Source organism: Salvelinus alpinus, chromosome 19 (assembly GCF_045679555.1).
Source record: "Salvelinus alpinus chromosome 19, SLU_Salpinus.1, whole genome shotgun sequence".
NCBI lineage: Eukaryota > Metazoa > Chordata > Actinopteri > Salmoniformes > Salmonidae > Salvelinus > Salvelinus alpinus.
The window spans coordinates 38,327,926-38,349,568 of record NC_092104.1 but is presented as its reverse complement, the minus strand read 5'-3'; the positions used below and the strand labels follow the sequence as shown (position 1 = coordinate 38,349,568).

The window sequence follows — 21,643 nt, the reverse complement described above, 5'->3', positions numbered from 1 at the left end:
CAAATCTATATGAATGGTCAAATACCTACTTTAGACTACTTGTGCTATTATAATAACAGCATGACAGTGTGAACATGTTGGTCTTCTTTTGTCCACACCCAGTGTTTCAATAGTTACAAAAAACACTGCTATTAATGACCTATTTCTCATCCTATGTCCACTGGCAGCCTGAAACGTCAAGCAGTTTCTGCTTCAGATTCTTCCAAAGTTCTGCTTCCAGGCTTCACTGACATGGTGAAAGCCTGTGACAGAGGTTAGATTCTTCCCAACACACACCACATTAGTAACAAAAAAAGACTGCTTTATTATATTGTCATATACATAGTATTCAAGGACGAGTAAGTGTGATGTGAGAAGCATGACAATAAGTGATTATGCCACTTTTCGATACTTGAGATGTATTTTTCTATATTAAAATTAAAACAAAGAAAAAAATCAATCCCATATTTACAGATATCACAGACACATAGATCAGACAGTTCTGTGTAGATGATGTCTTAGAAATGCTCATGACATGTAACCAATTCATTTGTGTGATAACTAGACAATTACCAATTAATTTGTGTGATAACTAGACAATTACCAATTCATTTGTGTGATTTGTTTCTGTTAATGTATTAACATCACAACATGAAAAACATTCAGGGAGTATTAGTTTAATAAGTTAACTTCTATAACATGTAAGTAGCTGCAGACTTCATATAGCTTGTTTATCTGTCTGGACAGTATTGCTGACCAGATGGAAGTATGGATAACTTAACTGTAGTAGTAACTATGACGATGTGTATTGGATTCACCAGGTAAGCAGGCAATAATGCAGATGTTTGGCAGAGAAGTTTATGTGCACGATGTAAAATGGAGTGAGATGAGAGACAATGCAAAAAGGACAGGATGTGTAAGTCACATGGGTTTCAAAACAAAACATTTGGCATGCTTACAGTAGTCCGTGTCTACATATTAAAAACGTTTTTTGAAGGAGGACCATGAACAAAGATACATTTTTCTTTTTTGTCTGTTTTCCATTTTACTTTCTTTTGCTCGTTGCAGAATTGCATAAAAAGCAGCTGATTATACAGTAGGTGATGCTCCTTCCCGCTCTTGTTGTGTGTTAAACTGTTCTGTCCGCCCCAGATCGCTTCCTCACCACCTTGTCCCCATTGACCTGGTCCACAGCCAGCATCTCCACCTCTGGCTGAGACGGCGCTAGTGGAGGGGTGCTGTGGTGGATGCGGTGTGCCACGCCCACGTGTGCCCGGTGCTGACGGTCCCGTGCCGGGCTGTGGCGGGGGCTGGACGAGCGATCACAGGCGATGGGGGGGATGACGGCAGGCCGGTCTCGTACCATCTGTAAATCAGGCATGTCTCGAGCTGCCTGCAGAAATGGGGTGGGGTCGGGCATGGCGTCCACCGCCTCCCGTAGGACCATCCTCCTCCCATCAGAACCCAGCCGGTACAGCTCGGTTAACTCAGAGTGCAGCGGCTGAGACAGGCTCTTCTTCATGCGGCGTAGAGGGGTCTCAGGGCCAGACTGACGGTCCTTGGCTTTGGGAGGGGTGGGCTTGTAGGAGCTCACAGGGCTGACGTTGGGGCTGACCTCGGAGGAGCTGCCTGCCAGGAGCTTTTTCTTGGTGGCGTGGAGCTGAGAGGTGAGGTAAGCGATGGTGCTGGCTCTCTGCTCCAGCTCTCCAGACAGGACAGCCAGCTTGTGGCTCTTCATCTTCAGCTCCTCCAGGTACTTCTTCTCCCTTTCCTTGATGGTGTTCTCTAGGACAGAGATCATGGCATTCTTCTGCTCCAGGTCCCTCATCAGCTCAGTGTTCTCCTCCTCCTTCACTTTCAGCTGAGCCTCAAGCTCCTCACACTTACTGTGTAGCTCCCTGCAGCGTGCCTCACTGCTGTCTGCACACACACAAACAAATCACACTGTTAGACCTCTATATGAAGACAAAACATGCACATTCACACAACCATCAGAAATCTACACCCTGTTGCAACAAACAAAATAGTCACACATACAGTAGCCTGTTTCATTTGGATCCACAATAAAACATTGTCCATTCCTCTCAAAATATTCCATCAGGAGTACAAACAAGGCTGTTTTGCTATTTGTCTGGTAGGGCTGCCATCTGCAGTCAACATACTGTAGGCTTGTGTACAGATATAGGATCTTAATTTGATCACCCTGTTGTTGCAGGAAATTTCCTGCACAGCAGGAAATGTAAACTTGCTTGCTGTTTGGGGTTTTAGGCTGGGTTTCTGTATAGCACTTTGAGATATCAGCTGATGTAAGAAGGGCTATATAAATACATTTGATTTGATATTCAAGGTTTAAAAATGCTTCTAAAGAAAGTATTTTCCACTTAAAAATGTCAGACTTGATTTGCCTCAACTAAAAATGTCGCAAGCCCTATATAAATGTGAATTAATTATAATCCAGACAATAATTCACATTTCCTGTTACTGCATGATTATTTTCCTGCTGTGAGAAACTGGTCAAATTAACATCCTACATATGTACATGTCAGACACAAAAAAAATTACAATTCTTGCTTGAAAAATTGCTCTTTGCTAAGAAGCTATTTCTGGTTCTTGTAAATAACTGTTACCCCAAAATTATATTAAGATAAAAACTGCTGCATTGGGCCTAACACACACTTAAATTCCAAATATAGGCTACACATACTGTGTATCCAACCCTCCACACACACACACACACACACACACACACACACACACACACACACACACACACACACACACACACACACACACACACACACACACACACACACACACACACACACACACACACACACACACACACACACACACACACACACACACACAACTTGCGCATAGGTACTTTAACACTAGAACCGCTGGGACTCGAGGAACTCCCCTTCAAGATAATGAGCAGCCAACCTGACTGCAACATTCTAACAGTGTAATCAATACATTTCATATATGCTATCGCAAAAATAATAATTTGGTTGTGTTTATAAAAGGTCTTAGGTAACGTTAGAATATACTAATAACATTTTCATTCATTTATGTTACTGTAGGCTATATGTAAAAACAAACAACACCAATATTCAAGTGTCCAACACATTTTATTCATGGAGTGCTGGAAAGTGTACGCTGGGAGTCGGGAAGGAGGTACAGGGAGTGAATAATTTAATAAATAAAACGAACATGGACAAAACAAGAAACACGAGCAGCGTACAGGAGTGACAGTTATAGGGAAGGTAATCAGGCAGGTGATTGAGTCTGATTAGGCGCTGATGCGCGTAACGATGGTGACAGGTGTGCATAATAATAAGCAGCCTGACGAACTCGAGTGCTGGAGAGGGAGTATACGTGCCTTTGTTACAACTATGAAATAGAAAGCATGTGTTAGAAAGCAGTAACAGCTTCTTTCTATAATGACAAAAATATATATATATACCCCAACCACCAAGACACACGGTGAAATGATGAAAACATCAGTAACCTAAACATCATTATAAGCGCAAAGTGTGCTTGATAAATAGTGAACATCAGGACAGAAGCAACAGATGTAAATAATTGTCAATTATTGTCAGCTTGTGCTTACATGGTGTACGTTGCAGATGTTGTTTTTTGCTTCCGATGTAGGGCCTTCTCTCTCAGTGAGGACATTTTGTGCTGATAATCGGCCAGGCTTGTTTTGTAGCAACGCTAACGCTGCAAGTGGATCCATTCGTCTTGGTCTTCTTGACATTGTAAATTACTCACACTGTGTACTCTAAGTAGGACAGAGTAGACTGATAAGACTGCTTGGATTCGGTGGACTGGTATAGGAAACATACCATTTTGAGATTATAATTAGAATAGATCAATACAATAGAATGGCCCGCCCTGTTCTTCATTCACAATTGGTGATTACATTATTTTTTAAATGTTTTATTTATTTCACCTTTATTTAACCAGGTAGACCAGTTGAGAACAAGTTCTCATTTACAACTGCGACCTGGCCGAGATAAAGCAAAGCAGTGCAACACAAACAACAACACAGAGTTACACATGGAATAAACAAACATACAGTCAATAATAAAATAGAAAAGGTCTATATACAGTGTGTGCAAATGAGGTAGGATAAGGGCAATAAATAGGCCATAGTGGCGAAATAATTACAATATAGCAATTAAACCCTGGAGTGATAGATGTGCAGAAGATGAGTGTGCAAGTAGAGATACTGGGGTGCAAAGGAGCAAAATAAATAACGGTATGAGGATGAGGTAGTTGGATGGGCTATTTACAGATGGGCTATGTACAGGTGCAGTGATCTGTGAGCTGCTCTGACAGCTGGTGCTTAAAGTTAGTGAGGGAGATATGAGTCTCCAGCTTCAGTGATTTTTGCAGTTCGTTCCAGTCATTGGCAGCAGAGAACTGGAAGGAAAGGCGGCCAAATGAGGAATTGGCTTTGGGGGGGTGACCAGTAAAATATACCTGCTGGAGCGCGTGCTACGGGTGGGTGCTGCTATGGTGACCAGTGAGCTGAGATAAGGCGGGGCTTTACCTAGCAAAGACTTATAGATGACCTGGAGCCAGTGGGTTTGGCGACGAATATGAAGCGAGGGCCAGCCAACGAGAGCATACAGGTAGCAGTGGTGGGTAGTATATGGGGCTTTGGTGACAAAACGGATGGCACTGTGATAGACTGCATCCAGTTTGCTGAGTAGAGTGTTGGAGGCTATTTTGTAAATGACATTGCCGAAGTCAAGGATCGGTAGGATAGTCCGTTTTACGAGGGTATGTTTGGCAGCATGAGTGAAGGATGCTTTGTTGCGAAATAGGAAGCCGATTCTAGATTTAAGTTTGGATTGGAGATGCTTAGTGTGAGTCTGGAAGGAGAGTTTACAGTTTAACCAGACACCTAGGTATTTGTAGTTGTCCACATATTCTAAGTCAGAACCGTCCAGAGTAGTGATGCTGGACGGGCGGGCAGGTGCGGGAAGCGATCGGTTGAAGAGCATGCATTACATTTTACTTGCAGTTAATAGCAGTTAGAGGTCACGGAAGGAGAGTTGTATGGCATTGAAGCTCTTCTGGAGGTTAGTTAACACAGTGTCCAAAGAAGGGCTAGAAGTATACAGAATTGTGTCGTCTGCGTAGAGGTGGATCAGAGAATTACTAGCAGCAAGAGCGACATCATTGATGTATACAGAGAAAAGAGTCGGCCCGAGGATTGAACCCTGTGGCACCCCCATAGAGACTGCCAGAGGCCTGGACAACAGGCCCTCCGATTTGACACACTGAACTCTATCTGAGAAGTAGTTGGTGAACCAGGCGAGGCAGTCATTTGAGAAACCAAGGCTGTTGAGTCTGCCGATAAGAATGCGGTGATTGACAGAGTCGAAAGCCTTGGCCAGGTCGATGAATACAGCTGCACAGTATTTTCTCTTATCGATGGCGGTTATGATATCGTTTAGGACCTTGAGCGTGGCTGAGGTGCACCCATGACCAGCTCGGGAACCAGATTGCATAGCGGAGAAGGTACGGTGGTCTTTCGAAGACCTTAGAAAGTATAGATAAAGGTTTGTAGCAGTTTGGGTCTAGAGTGTGTCCCCCTTTGAAGAGGGGGATGACCGCAGCAGCTTTCCAATTTTTGGGGATCTCAGACGATACGAAAGAGAGGTTGAATAGGCTAGTAATAGGGGTTGCAACAATTTCGGCGGATAATTTTTGAAAGAGAGGATCCAGATTGTCCAGCCCGGCTGATTTGCAGGGGTCAAGATTTTGCAGCTCTTTCAGAACATCAGCTGTTTGTATTTGGGTGAAGGAGAAATGTGGGGAGGCTTGGGCAAATTGCTGTGGGGGGTGCAGGGCTGTTGGCCGGGGTAGGGGTAGCCAGGTGTAAAGCATCATTGAAATTCTCAATTATCGTGGATTTATTGGTGGTGACAGTGTTTCCTAGCCTGCAGTGGGCAGCTGGGAGGATGTGCTCTTATTCTCCATGGACTTTACAGTGTCCCAGAACTTTTTGTAGTTTGTGCTATAGGATGCACATTTCTGTTTGAAAAAGATAGCCTTTGCTTTCCTAACTGCCTGTGTATATTGGTTCCTAACTTCCCTGAAAAGTTGCATATCACAGGGGCTATTCGATGCTAATGCAGCAAGCCACAGGATGTTTTTGTGCTGGTCAAGGGCAGTCAGGTCTGGCGTGAACCAAGGGCTATATCTGTTCCTGGTTCAATTTTATTTGAATGGGGCATGCTTATTTAAGTTGGTGAGGAAAGCACTTTTAAAAGAATAACCAGGCATCCTCTACTGACGGAATGAGGTCAATATCCTTCCAGGATACCCGGGCCAGGTTGACTAGAAAAGCCTGCTAGCTGAATTGTTTTAGGGAGCGTTTGACAGTGATGAGGGGTGGTCGTTTGACCGCAGACCCATTATGGACGCAGGCAATGAGGCAGTGATCGCTGAGATCCTGGTTGAAGACAGCAGAGGTGTATTTGGAGGGCAGGTTGGTTAGGATGATATCTATGAGGGTGCCCGTGTTTACGGATTTGGGGTTGCACCTGGTAGGTTCATTGATCATTTGTGTGAGATTGAGGGCATCAAGCTTAGATTGTAGGATGGCCGGGGTGTTAAGCATGTCCCAGTTTAGGTCACCTAACAGCACGAGCTCTGAAGATAGATGGGGGGTAATCAATTCACATATGGTGTCCAGGGCACAGCTGGGGTCAGAAGGTGGTCTATAGCAAGCGGCAACGGTGAGAGACTTGTTTCTGGAAAGGTGGATTTTTAAAAGTAGAAGCTGAAATTGTTTGGGCTCAGACCTGGATAGTAAGACAGAACTCTGCAGGCTATCTCTGCAGTAGATTGCAACTCCGCCCCCTTTGGCAGTTCTATCTTGTCGGAAAATGTTATAGTTAGGGATGGACATTTTTGGTGGTCTTCCTAAGCCAGGATTCAGACATGGCTAGGACATCCGGGTTGGCAGAGTGTGCTAAAGCAGTGAATAAAACAAACTTAGGGAGGAGGCTTATAATGTTAACATGCATGAAACCAAGGCTTTTGCGGTTACAGAAGTCAACAAATGAGAGCGCCTGGGAATTGGAGTGGAGCTAGGCAATGCAGTGCCTGGATTAACCTCTACATCACCAAAGGAACAGAAGAGGAGTAGGATAAGGGTACGGCTAAAGGTTATAAGAACTGGTCGTCTAGTACGTTCGGAACATAGAGTAAAAGGAGCAGGTTTCTGGGCACAGTATAATATATTCAAGGCATAATGTACAGACAAAGGTATGGTAGGATGTGAATACAGTGGAGGTAAACCTATGCATTGAGTGATGATGAGAGAGATATTGTCTCTAGAAACATAATTTATACCAGGTGAGGTCACCACATGTGTGGGAGGTGGAACTAAAGGGTTAGCGAAGGCGTATTGAGCAGGAATAGAGGCTCTACAGTGAAATAATCACTAACCAAAACAGCAATAGACAAGGCATATTGACATTAGGGAGAGGCATGCGTAGCCGAGTGATCATAGGGGTCCAGTGAGTAGCTCGGCGGGCTGGAGACACGTCGATTCAGGCAGCTAGCGGGCCGGGGCTAGCAAGCTAGCAGAAGGGCCTTAGAGGGACGTCGCAACGGAAGAAGTCTGTTGTGGCCCCCTCGTGCTGTTACGTCGGCAGACTAGTCGTGATGGATCAGCAGGGCTCCTTGTGGTAAAATGGTCAAAATAGGTATAGTGACCAAAGAATTTGTCCGATGGGCCTCTTCAGCTAACAGTCCGATATGCTCTAGACAGCTAGCGGGCCGCGGCTAGCAGATGGGCATTCAGGGGACGTCGCGACGGAGGAGCCAGTTGAAAACCCCCCAGATTATGTCGGTAGTCCAGTCGTGATGGAATTAGCGGGGCTCCGTGTCGGTAGTAAAAGGGGTCCAGGCCAATTGGCAATATAGGTATTGTAGCCCAAGGAGTGGCTGATGGACCTCTTTGGCTACCCGGGAGATGGGCGTAGCAAAGGCTAGCTCCAGGCTAATTGGTTCTTGCTTTGGGACAGAGATGTTAGCCAGGAGTGGCCACTTTGAATAGTAGCTAGCTAGCTGCGATGATCCAGGTGAAAAGGTTCAGAGCTTGCGGTAGGAATCCGGAGATATGGAGAAAAATAAGTACGATTTGCTCTGGTTTGAGTCGCGCTGTGCAGACTGGCAAGAGTTGTCCGGGCTAAGGTTAGCTGATGACCACTAGCAGTGGCTAGCTGACTACTAGCTAGTAGCTAAGAAAATAGCAGATCCACACCACATTGGGTGAGGCGGATTGCAGGAGAGTATGTTGAAGTTGAGGTTAAGAAAAAATATATATATATATATATTAGAGGTCGACCGATTATGATTTTTCAACGCCGATACCGATACCGATTAATGGAGGACCAAAAAAAGCCGATACCGATTAATCGGCCGATTTTTTAAATGTATTTGTAATAATGAGAATTACAACAATACTGAATGAACACTTATTTTAACTTAATATAATACATCAATAAAATCAATTTAGCCTCAAATAAATAATGAAACATGTTCAATTTGGTTTAAATAATGCAAAAACAAAGAGAAGAAAGTAAAAGTGCAATATGTGCCATGTAAAAAAGCTAACGTTTAAGTTCCTTGCTCAGAACATGAGAACATATGAAAGCTCATTCATATACCTTTGACTATTGGATGCACTTTAGTATTGCCAGTGTAACAGTATAGCTTCCGTCCCTCTCCTCGCCCCTACCTGGGCTCGAACCAGTAACACATCGACAACATCCACCCTCGAAGCATCGTTACCCATCGCTCCACAAAAGCCGCGGCCCTAGCAGATCAAGGGGAACAACTACTCCAAGTCTCAGAGCGAGTGACGTCACCGATTGAAACGCTATTAGCGCGCACCACGCTAACTAGCTAGCCATTTCACATCGGTTACACCAGCCTAATCTCGGGAGTTGATAGGCTTGAAGTCATAAACAGCTTTGCGAAGAGCTGCAGGCAAAACGCACGAAAGTGCTGTTTGAATGAATGCTTACGAGCATGCTGCTGCCTACCATCGCTCAGTCAGACTGCTATATCAAATATCAAATCATAGACTTAATTATAACATAATAACACACAGAAATACGAGCCTTTGGTCATTAATATGGTCGAATCCGGAAACTATCATTTAGAAAACAAAACGTTTATTCTTTCAGTGAAATACGGAACCAATCCGTATTTTATCTAACGGGTGGCATCCATAAGTCTAAATATTCCTGTTACATTGCACAACCTTCAATGTTATGTCATAATTACTTAAATTCTGGCAAATTATTTCGCAACAAGCCAGGCGGCCCAAACTCTTGCATATACCCTGACTCTGCGTGCAATGAACGCAAGAGAAGTGACACAATTTCACCTGGTTAATATTGCCTGCTAACCTGGATTTCTTTTAGCTAAATATGCAGGTTTAAAAATATATACTTCTGTGTATTGATTTTAAGAAAGGCATTGATGTTTATGGTTAGGTACAGTCGTGCAACGATTGTGCTTTTTTCCCAAATGCGCTTTTGTTAAATCATCCCCCGTTTGGCGAAGTTGGCCGTCTGTGTTAGGAAGAAATAGTCTTCACACAGTAAGCAACGAGCCAGGCGGCCCAAACTGCTGCATATACCCTGACACTGTTGCAAGAGAAGTGACACAATTACCCTAGTTAAAAGAAATTCATGTTAGCAGGCAATATTAACTAAATATGCAGGTTTAAAAATATATACTTGTGTATTGATTTTAAGAAAGGCATTGATGTTTATGGTTAGGTACACGTTGGAGCAACGACAGTCCTTTTTCGCGAATGCGCACCGCATCGATTATATGCAATGCAGGACACGCTAGATAAACTAGTAATATCATCAACCATGTGTAGTTAACTAGTGATTATGATTGATTGTTTTTTATAAGATAACTTTAATGCTAGCTAGCAACTTACCATGGCTTCTTACTGCATTCGCGTAACAGGCAGGCTCCTCGTGGAGTGCAATGTAAGGCAGGTGGTTAGAGCGTTGGACTAGTTAACCGTAAGGTTGTAACATTGAATCCCCGAGCTGACAAGGTAAAAATCTGTCGTTCTGCCCCTGAACAAGGCAGTTAACCCACCGTTCCTAGGCCGTCATTGAAAGTAAGAATGTGTTCTTAACTGACTTGCCTAGTTAAATAAAGGTGTAAAAAAAAGTATTTAAAAAAAAATCGGTTTCCGGTTGTTATGAAAACTTGAAATCGTCCCTGTTCTTATGTATGAAATTAGTTTGGGCATAGTTTAGGTTCAGTTGAGACAATTATCGGTGTGATTATCAACTGGGCAGAGCACCTTCAACTGTCGGGAGAAGGAGGGGAGCAGGCCCTACTGTCGGGAGAAGCAGGGGAGCAGGCCCTACTGTTGGGAGAAGGAGTGGAGCAGGCCCTACTGTCAGGAGAAGGAGGGGAGCAGGCCCTACTGTCGGGAGAAGGAGGGGAGCAAGCCCTACTGTCGGGAGAAGGAGGGGAGCAGGCCCTACTGTCGGGAGAAGGAGGGGAGCAGGCCCTACTGTCGGGAGAAGGAGGGGAGCAGGCCCTACTGTCGGGAGAAGGAGGGGAGCAAGCCCTACTGTCGGGAGAAGGAGGGGAGCAAGCCCTACTGTTGGGAGAAGGAGGGGCAACGGGGGAATACCATTTAAAAATGGTTATAACTCCAGTTCTGTTTGTGATTTTAAGATTCTAACAACGACCGTGTTAAAAGTATTCAGACCCCTTCACTTTTACCACATTTTGTTACGTTACAGCATTATACTAAAATGCATTAAATAAATAAAAAATCCTCATCAATCTACACACAATACCCCATAATGACAAATCGAAAACAGGTTTTTGGAAATGTTGGCAAAAAAAACAAAAACAGAATTACCTTATTTACATAAGTATTCAGACTCTGCTATGAGACTCGAAATTGAGCTCCGGTGCATCGTGTTTCCATTGCTCATCCTTGAGATGTTTTTATTACGTTGGAGACCACCTGTGTTAAACCCAACTAATTGAGAGGCGAAAGAAACGCACACCTATTTAGGCGAGGTCCTGGCTAGCGGAGTGGAACACTTAAAAAAATAAAGGAGAGCCACACACTAGGAGCTCAGATGCAAAAATGTTATGTCCCAACTAATTGGACATGATTTGGAAAGGCACACACCTGTCTATATAAGGTCCCACAGTTGACAGTGCATGTCAGAGCAAAAACCAAGGCATGAGGTCGAAGGAATTGTTCGTAGAGCTCCAAGATAGGATTGTGTCAAGGCAGAGATCTGGGGAAGGGTACGAATAAATTTCTGCAGCATTGAAGGTCCCCAAGAACACAGTGGCCTCCATCATTCTTAAATGGAAGAAGTTTTGAACAGCCAAGACTCTTCCTAGAACTGGCCGCCCGGCCAAACTGAGCAATCGGGGCAGAAGGGCCTTGGTAAGGGAGGTGACCAAGAACCCGATGGTCACTCTGAGAGAGCTCCAGAGTTCCTCTGTGGAGACGGGAGAACCTTCCAGAAGGACAACCATCTCTGCAGCACTCCACCAATCAGGCCTTTATGGTAGAGTGGCCAGACGGAAGCCACTCCTCAGTAAAAGGCACATGACAGCCTGCCCTAGAGTTTTCCAAAAGGCACCTAAAGGACTCTCAGACCATGAGAAACAAGATTCTCTGGCCTGATGAAACTAAGATTGAACTCTTTGGTCTGAATGCCAATTATCATGTTTGGCAGGTTATCATGCCAGGTTTCCTGGCACCATCCCTACAGTGAAGCATGGTTGTGGAAGCATCATGCTGTGGGGATGTTTTTCAGCGGCAGGGACTATGAGACTAGTCAGGATGGAGGGAAAGATGAACGTAGCAAAATACAGCGAGATCCTTGATGAAAATCTACTCTAGAGCAATCAGGACCTCAGATTGGGGCAAATGTTCACCTTCCAACAGGACAACGACCCTAAGCACACAGCTAAGACAATGCAGGAGTGGCTTCGGGGAAAGTCTCTGAATGTCCTTGAGTGGCCCAGCCAGAGCCTGGACTTGAACCCAATCTAATATCTCTGAAGAGACCTGAAAATAGCGGCGCAGCAACGCCCCCCATCCAACCTGACAGAGCTTGAGAGGATCTACAGAGAAGAATGGGAGAAACTCCCCAAATACAGGTGTGCCAAACTTGTAGCGTCATACCCAAGAAGACTCTGCCAAAGGTGCATCAACAAAGTACTGAGTAAAGGTTCTGAATACTTATGTCAATGTGATATTTAAGTTTTATATTTTTTATAAATTAGCAAAACATTCTAAAGACCTGCTTTCACTTTGTCATTATGGGGTATTGTCTGTAGATTGATGAGGGGGAAAAAACGATTTAATCAATTTTAGAATAAGGCTGTAACGTTAAAAAAAATGTGGAAAAAGTCAATAGGACCGAATACATCCCGATACCCTGTATCTCTAAAATGTCAAGGATGGAAGGGGGCATGACTTTAAAAATGGCAGAGTAATACAAAAATGACATTCATGAGCAGTCCGAATGACTGCTTTAGTGCTTCTAGAGTAAGTACATCCACTGACCATGGACTGAGTCTGTCAGCTGATGTGAGTGATGGTCTACAGAGACTCATCTGCGGTGGGCAGAGAGAGAGAGAGAGAAGAGCTCCTGTCTCAAATTACAGATCTGGTCGATAGCAAGGTCACAGCACTGCTCTGACCTTCATCATTGCTCTTCATCCTCCCCTTACCACATCAACACAGCTCCTACCTCGCCTCACCCCACCCCATTAGCATTGATCAGACACACATTCACAAGCAGCTACTGTACAGATATAGCCTAGCTATTAGCTCTCTGTATCAGATAGATAGGCCTATATCATACTGTAGAGCCTACATAATGATGTCTACCCAACACAACCCATCTACATCTAATACTAGAGTATACATCTATTTTCTATACTGGGCAGTCTGGTATATTTCCTATCAGCTTAATGGGCGGGGGGTGATGATTGGCGTTTCTTTACCAGCCGAGAGAGGGGATGTCGTCTTTGTTTTGAGCCACTGAGCCCTGCCTGCTGCACTAAGTAGGTCACAGACTGTCCATTAGTGCTGTGACACATCATCTAATTTCCTGCACTGAAATCTGCGTGTTGTCCCACACTAACCTGCTACTGTCTCTGACAATAGCCCCCACAGTACCGCGCTGTCTGCATTGCACAGAGCCCCTTTACAGGATACACAAGGTAACATTAAGTGAGATATGTTACCTGTCGTACAACCCACTGTTATTCTGTAAAGGTGAACTGACTGATTTCCCATTCAATAATTCAGAAGCACAAAAGACATCAAAGATCAAGCCTGATTTCAGAACCATGATCTGTTTTGCTTTTCTATCATTCTTTTTTGCTTGGGTCCATGGCTAGAGATGCTACAAAGTGTGAGTATCAGCCCACTGTTCTCTGGCAAGTATATAAAGCTATTTCAGCTGCATAATCAAGACTGTAATGATGTCCTGAAAGATGAGGGTGGGAGGGCCTTGACTTCTGCCCATTGTTAATAGTATTTCTGTAGTACTGACCGTATACAGAATATCTAACATCATCACATTGATTGCTATATTTTCTACCTATTGCACAGATCCAATGTGATTCATGTTCAATTCCTATTTGAGTCTGTCTACTACGTGGTCAAATCCCAGAGTTGGACCTCTGTGTGGTTCTACTGCATGCTGATTGTAAGTTATCCTGTGTATATAATCTAGACTTCTGTTTGACTCTGTGACATGTCCATGGTAACGTGGGGGAGGGGGCTGTGCTATGAGCTTGACGGTGAGCTGACAGTGAAAGGAGGACAGTGCCCTGAACAGCAGGGGTCCCGGCCGCAGCGCACCGCTTCCTGGGTGGGAGAGTGTTACCAGGATACAGCACAAGCCTTCTGCTCTCTCCCATTCCCAGGGCTAAGACATACAGAGGCCTCTGTTCTGTTCTGCTGCAGAAAGTCTTATTTATAGCTTTGCAGGTTTTAGTACCTGGGCTGTTCATTGGCACTGCCACTGTTTTCAAACAGCCAGTGTGAAGGCAAGCAGAGAGCGATTTTTAGTTCACATAGGCTATATAATATCATGAACAATATACCTGCCAGTATGATAGTTTGCAGAGGCATTGAAAATATATCCATTTAATTAAAAAAAAAATCAAATCAAAGTGAAATCAGTGTCAAAGAGAATAACTACAAGTGGTAAAACATCAATGGCTACATTCCATGTCTCTGTCTAACAGTGTACTATACTGCCAGTGCTGGCATTACTTACACAATGACAGCAGAGTCAAGTCAAAACAGAGAGAGAGTTCCCACAGAATTACATCTAGAAAAATTGTGAGAAAATGAACTGACTGGATCACACCCCAGTAAAAAAGTAGTAATCTCTCAATAACTATGGTATTACTATGTAATAATTAAGTATTGAAAAAGTCAGGCCAAGTGTGTGTGCCTGGAGTCACGTTATGAAAGGAAGCCTGTTAAACATCTTACCTGTTGGATCTGAACTTCTCACTGTCAGCTCATATGTCAAGTCTGTGAAAAGAGAAGAGGATCAAATGTCACCGTCAGACCAGGAAGTGACATCCTCAGCTCTGACAGGAGTGGTGTGGTGGCATAAAGGAGCATGCTATTCAGAGAGCCTGTCTAGCAGCTCTAGTGGAGAGCAGGGATTTTTCTGGATCAAAATGTGGATTAGATGTTGGGCGTGGCCAGGGCGTGGGAGTAGGCGTGGCCAATGGCGTGGTCGCCTACCCTAAATTTTAGAGGCTATCCTGTTGGCCACAAAGACAACATTTTGCTGTTTTAAAGCAAATTTCATGAAATTCTACACATTTTGCCAAGACTTATGGCTATCTGAGTGACTCAAATAACAAAATCAATGCATAATTTTGGAGTTTTAGATTCTCCCTGACGGTCTAGATTTTATTTTGGTGTTTGTTAGTTGTCAAATATGTTGTTTAAAAAATATATATATTGGTCCATTTTCTTTTCTACATTGTTTATATCTGGTTTTAGTAATTGGAGTTAACACAGATTTTTTTTTTTTTTTTTTTTCTGTGCAGAAAACCCCCTGAGAGAGGTGAGATGGCAGGCCTCTACAGATGGGCTAGGATTAGTGAGAGTCACAGGCTAGCTTAGCAATGGCAGCAGATTGTCTAAGGATAGTTGACAACCTGGGCCAAAGCACAGAGCGATTAATTTAATGGACCTTTAACGGCCCTTGCTAGCCACTCTGGTGTGGTACGCTCTGGTTTGTGGCTCAGGGTATCATGATTCACTTATGGTTAATCCTGTTTACCTTTGCAGCGTTGCTGTTCTGTGATCTAATGTGACTACATGTTGTTCAAGCAGAACTGTAAATGAGTATTCACCATGTATGACTCAGAATGTAATAGTCTACCAAGTGAGCTTGCAATCCAGGTGTTGAGAAAGTTTTCCTTCGGTTGCGCGCGAGTATGCTTTCATATTCTATAACAGTCTGGGTTCACACAGTTTTTGACAGATGGAATTTCATGACTTTCCATGACCAACAATTAGCAGCGTCTCTATCTACGTATAGAAAAGTATGCGTAATGTGGTATCGATACCCGGAGGCTGCTCTTTGATCCCATGTACCATCTCCTGTCATTGAGCAAGCCACTTAACCCCCCACAAAGTAGAATACCTTTAAGGCAACTGTGTAAAACACATGTGATCAGCCCTAAGGCTGGAGAGCTACTGAGTGTACAGGCTTTTGATCAAGCCCTGCTCAAACACATCAGAGCCAGTTTATCAAGGTCCGGTTGCAGCTCATTTCTAAAATGTGGTTTGTTAGAGGGGACTTGAATAAAAACCTGCACAACCATTAGCTCTCCTGAAGGATGGTTGATCACGCTTGATGTAAAACATTGCAACCCGAATACGTTTTATGCCTTTTGAAATAATTAGCTCATTCAATATATCAAAGATCAAATGGCTATGGTAGGTTACACATCTTTTTATTCAGAAGAAGCAAGTCCGCAATTTTTCAGGAAATGTACCCTTTCTAGTTTAGCCATATTTATCTTAGCTACCTTAGAAGTGTTAACTTTGCAGGCTGACTAGCATCTATTGAGTTCCAATGTCCCTTACATTGGATGCTCAAATCAACTGGAAGTATCGACAAAACAAGTTTTGAAGCCACATAATCCAAAATAAAGCTACATCTGATCTTTTAAAATGAATGTTTACGATTCACAAATTATTATTTGTATCGCATGATTTGATTCACCGCATTGAACCGATTCCCAACTAATATAATGGCGAAGTGAATTATTTGTTTCATCAAAAATAATTGTTTAAATTAATAATTTGAATCGTTCAAAAAAGTAAATCAACTTTCTATGACCTTTTTAGCGAGTGTTGGTCGAATGTCTTTGGGAACATAACAAAATATATGCTAATAATAGCTAAACAGTTAACTAGAGGGTACAAGATATGTTTTGATTTGTCTACCTAGTTAATCTGTTCTCTATCATATTTTATAGGCCTACCTGTTGCTGCAATGTCCGACTGTCAATTTCTCCTTAAGCAACGGCAAACTGGGTCTCGCACTATGCGAGTGGTGTGCACAAACACGGATGCAATATTGTCATTCCGATTCTGGCTGATATGTTGATTTTTATTTGATGGATACATTTAAAAAAAAAATATAATAATAACATTTTAGGATTTTATCGTTTTCCAAAACTTTTCCAATACTTTCCCAGGATTTTCATGACTGTACGAACCCTGTAAAGTGTATGTATTTAGGTCTAGTTCAAGTTTAGTTTGAGGTTTAGCATGTTCACCTGTACAGTGCTGTTGTAGTTTGCGGATCTCTGCATGTAGACCTTTCAGTGTCTTGGCATGGTCCTGCTGGAGGAAGAGCAGGTTCTTCTGGGCGCTGTGCAGATTATTCTCTAGGGTACCAATGGGGGATGCCATGGCAGACGATGCAGTAGAAACACACCAGTTCTAGAGACCTGCAAACATAGATGACAGAGAGACAACATCAAAACAAGAGCCGTACCATCTGGGGTTCAGTGCTTAGCCTAAATGCTCCCCCTTTCACCCATTTGGGATGTGCTCCAGCTTTACTTTGCCTTTGATTTTTCTTACTTTTGGGATGAGGATAACTCAATATATAGTGAATAAAAATATATACGCAACATACAACATTTTAAAAGATTTTACTGAGTTACAGTTCATAGAAGGAAATCAGTCAATTGAAATATAGTAAATTCATTAGGCCCTAATCTATGGCTCTACATGACTGGGCAGGGGCGCAGCAATGAGTGGGCCTGGGAGGGCATAGGCCCACCCACTTGGGAGCCAGGCCCACCTACTGGGAGCCAGACCTAGCCAATCAGAATTCGTTTTTCCCTACAAAAGGGCTTTATTTCAGACAGAAATACTCCTCAGAATGCCCCCATCCTCAGAAAATCCCGAAGGTGAAGAAGCCGGATGTGGAGGTCCTTGGCTGGAATGGTTACACGTGGTCTGCGGTTGTGAGGAAGGTTGGACGTACTGCCAAATTCTAGAAAATGACGTTGGAGGCGGCATATGGTAGAGAAATTAACATTCAATTCTCTGGCAACAGCTATGTTGGACATTCCTGCAGTCAGCATGCCAATTGCACACTCCCTCAAAACATCTGTAGCATTGTGTTGTGTGACAAAACTGCACAATTTAGAGTAGCCTTTTATTGTACCCAGCACATGGTGCACCTGTGTAATGATCATGCTGTTAAATCAGCTTCTTGATATGCCACACCTGTCAGGTGGATGGATTATCTTGGCAAAGGAGAAATGCCCACTAACACGGGTGTAAACAAATTTGGTCACAAAAGTTGATAGAAATAAGCTTTTTGTGCGTATGGAACATTTCAGGGATTTATTTAATGAAACACGAGACCATCACTTTACATGTTGCGTTTATATATTTGTTCAGTATACTTTAAAAATGACTCAAACCAAATCGGGACTATGTAGAAATTTTAATGAATCGAGTACATTTATACAGTTTCTTGGTCATGAAAATAGCACAGTATTGAACTCAATATTGTTTTTGGAATGCTACTCAGTCAATACCCTTTTTATCCTGATAAAATTCGCAATGCAGCCTAATTCTATGTTTCTTGCAAGGAGAGAAGGGTCACATAGGCTAATACCTTTTTGCTTACTCTATTGGCTTAAACACACTGATGTCGAACTATTGATTTTATCATCAGATAGAGAGCAGTCTACGTCTCTAAAGAAGACACATCAGGGGGAAACAAGTCATCTGCATTTTTGTTGGGTTTCTTGGGCCCTTTACCAGCATGTTGCTTAAAATAAACATCAACACTTTAATGAGACAAGACCCTGGATTAAAAAGACCTCAAATGAATACCAATCCAAATACCATATAAGAGAACACACATTTCAGAACACAAGGTATGGATTTGATGAAATGAATAGGTTAATAGGCCAATGGGTATTTCATAGGCTGAATAGGTCATTATCAACAGGTCATCCAAAAAAACTAGGCTACAAAGAACAAACAAACTCTGGCAGGAACTTACTCCTCCAATTCAGTGCACAAAGCGTGAGGAGGAGGCTAAGTACAGAATGCTTTCAGAGATCCTGAGAAGATTAGTAAACGTCAGTGACACAGGGTGTGGCATGATGCAGCCAGTCTCCAGCAGCAGGCAGGGTCTGCTCGTCTCCCGTCCCTTCCTCCCTCCTTGGACGTCCTTGCAACCAGTGTTTAGCCAGAGACAGCGCTCAGAGGTGAGGTAAGAGACCATCACTCAGTCAGAGCAGAGCAGCCGTCCCATTGTCTCCACCCTCTCCCAGACAACACTACTGGGCCAGGAGTAGAGAGCACATTGATTTTCCCCTCTGAGTGCAGAGAGAGCCTTCCACTGCATACATTAGCAAGCAAGCTTCAATAACACATCTCATAGCTTCCCCCTCTTACATCATCGGCTTACTAACATTAATAAATTGTGTCACCTCTGATGGCTCTCAAAGCTTGCTCTTCAGCGATAGGAGTTTCATGTCAAATTCGCTCATTGTGTACAAAACCAAAGGACACCAGTTGACCTCCAACACAGCCGAGTAATCACAGAGAGAGAGAGAGAGTGAGTGACGCGTCATAAAGGGTGCACTCAAAGAGATAATCTATAATAAATGAGTAATCCTGAGTCCTTCCTGTAAACCCTGGATGGCAGACACTCTCACACAGCACAACCCATTCCTAGCATCAGGCTTGGTTCTTGAGAGTTCAGCTGATGTCATAGCACAGTGACAACATTAGATACTTTTCTAATGATATCACATTGTAATGACATCACCAACAAACAACCCTCCACCCTCTTTCTCCATTTGTAGTGATCTGATATACTCAGTTATCGTAAATTAATGTTGCTTTTGGAGAGAAAATTGAATATCCAACTCCCCTCCCCTATCGCCTCTCTCCAATGAACTGCAGAAGCAAGACAAACTAGCTACCATACTTCGCTAAACAGAGATTAACGCTACAGACACACCCCCTGTGATAAAAGGTTGGTAGAAGTCTCACACACTTAAGACTGAGAAAATCCCTTTCAATTCACCCAACCAAGCTAAGTGCTGTCTCAAATTAGTATGCTGAAAATATCATGAAGTCACAGCTTTCCTATGGAGGGTGGGTGTTGAGCAAATGTCTTTGTCTCATGGATACTTTGTTCCAGTCCATATAACTAACTTTCCATGTGCTTTGGAATAATCAATTGAGACATTAAGGCTGCATTTCTCTGCTAGAAAATGTGCAGAATTAAAATGTATCCACTTGTCTCCATAACAGCAAGGTAGCCAGTTGGGTTTGGAGCAATAAGACTGTCTTTGTAGGACTATTTATTCATTAGAATGGAAAAGCAAGTCAAACTGACCTCATGCAAGGACAAAATTATAGTAGTTTTATATTGGTTTCAGCACCTGCATTGCGGACAGCACCCGATCCGACTTTCACAGGCACGCGTCTGACTACCACTTTCCAATCCAAAATCTATTTGACAACAATGTTAGCTACAATAGCTAATTGTTTCATTTAATGTTAACTGTAATTCAGACGTACGATGATCGGTCCACAACAATTGGTTAAGGCCGCCCTGTTTGTAAACAACATCGTCTTATTGCACTCCCAATCCAAATAGCTGAACTGGTAATATCTAGTACACCTACTAGTTAGTAAATACGATTGTCATTTTGTGTAGCCAACCAACCATCAAGTCAGCTAGCTAACGTTAGTAGCTATATTCTTGATATCCAGTCACACATGGCATGTCACATTTAGATAGCCAACCAAACTGTTAGCTAACGTTAACAACGAGTGCAGAAGCTAGCGCTACCTAAGATGCTGCATGCGAATACATTTCGAAGCTGTTATGTTCATTTTAGCAATAAATCATTGACAATGCTATGCTCATTTGGCTAGCTTGCTGCTAGCTAGAGAACGTTAACAAAACCAGACTCTGCGAGAGGCAGGTGCAATCGATGAGGGGTCCTGCTGTTACCAATGTGGAAAACAGTTTATAAATGTAATAACATATCGTGATACCTACCTTCAACAATATTACAATATCGTCTGATATATAAATTGTTGCCGTAATTGCTACAGTGGCTAAATCCGTTCTGCCATGTTAGGCATTGTCGTTGCTGCTGGTCAAGCGCTCCTGCTGTCTGCAGTAACAGAGAGGACTATGTCTGTCAGTTCTCTAGCTCATCTCCCTGAGCTACAACAAAATAAGGCGATGCATCATGGGATACTACTAAAAGTAGTAACAATGTTCAATAAATGGTAGTTTGTTTTATTATTTATAAGTTGACACTCAGAAATAGATGCATACAAAAATCAAAGGAAATGTGATTTTAATAAACATTAAATTGTTAAACCCAGACTTTTTCAGCCTGGGGCCTAAATGAGAAATTCTGTGTTGTCCTGGGACATAAGCTTATGAAAATATGCAACTATACGTAGATATTGGCACATTTCATTGCCATTATGCCTAAAACAAGTGCAATATAGACAAAAACAAATAACAATGAAATGAAATACCCATAGAAATAGCTAATCATGTTTATTTTTCCCCATTAAAAACACTCTTACATATCTGTCTAGGTTGGAACTGTTGCTGTTAAAATACAATAAATAATTTTCACTCTGAACTGGAATAAGTGTATTTCGCTGTAAAACACTTAAAAAATCTGAAATATTGTCTGGATTCACAAGATGTTGGTCTTTCATTTGCTGTACGCTGTGTATTTTTCAGAAATGTTTTATGATGAGTATTTCGGTATTTGACGTTGGTCTCTGTAATTATTCTGGCTGCTTCGGCACTATTTCAGATTGCAGCTGCAATGTAGAACTGTGATTTATACCTGAAATATGCACATTTAAAAAAAACAAACATATGCTATACAATAAATATGTTATCAGACTGTCATCTGATGAAGTTGTTTCAGACTGTCATCTGATGAAAAAAAGGATTCTGCCTCCCGAAAAAAGCTTCTCCCAAGTCGGTGTGACACCTACTCCCGTTGCCTGCTGCACTGTTGCTTGGAT

The 21,643-nt window shown here is 42.7% G+C and overlaps 1 protein-coding gene across 2 annotated transcripts; it reads right to left on the bottom strand.

The window, feature by feature from the left end:
- Positions 1–284: 284 nt before the first annotated feature.
- LOC139545503 (coiled-coil domain-containing protein 92-like) lies at positions 285–20,838 on the bottom strand. 2 transcript variants are annotated; one of them, XM_071353360.1, is made up of 4 exons: positions 20,643–20,838; positions 16,867–17,040; positions 14,549–14,590; positions 285–1,899 (listed from the first exon to the last, which is right to left on the bottom strand). In XM_071353360.1, the coding sequence occupies exons 2-4, from the start codon at positions 17,000–17,002 to the stop codon at positions 1,109–1,111; spliced, it is 969 nt and encodes a 322-aa protein (XP_071209461.1). In that variant the 5' UTR covers positions 17,003–17,040; positions 20,643–20,838; the 3' UTR covers positions 285–1,108. The 2 variants fall into 2 exon arrangements, with proteins under 2 accessions (XP_071209461.1, XP_071209462.1); XM_071353361.1 differs by lacking the exon at positions 20,643–20,838 and adding an exon at positions 18,621–19,694.
- Between the last annotated feature and the right edge of the window lie 805 nt (positions 20,839–21,643).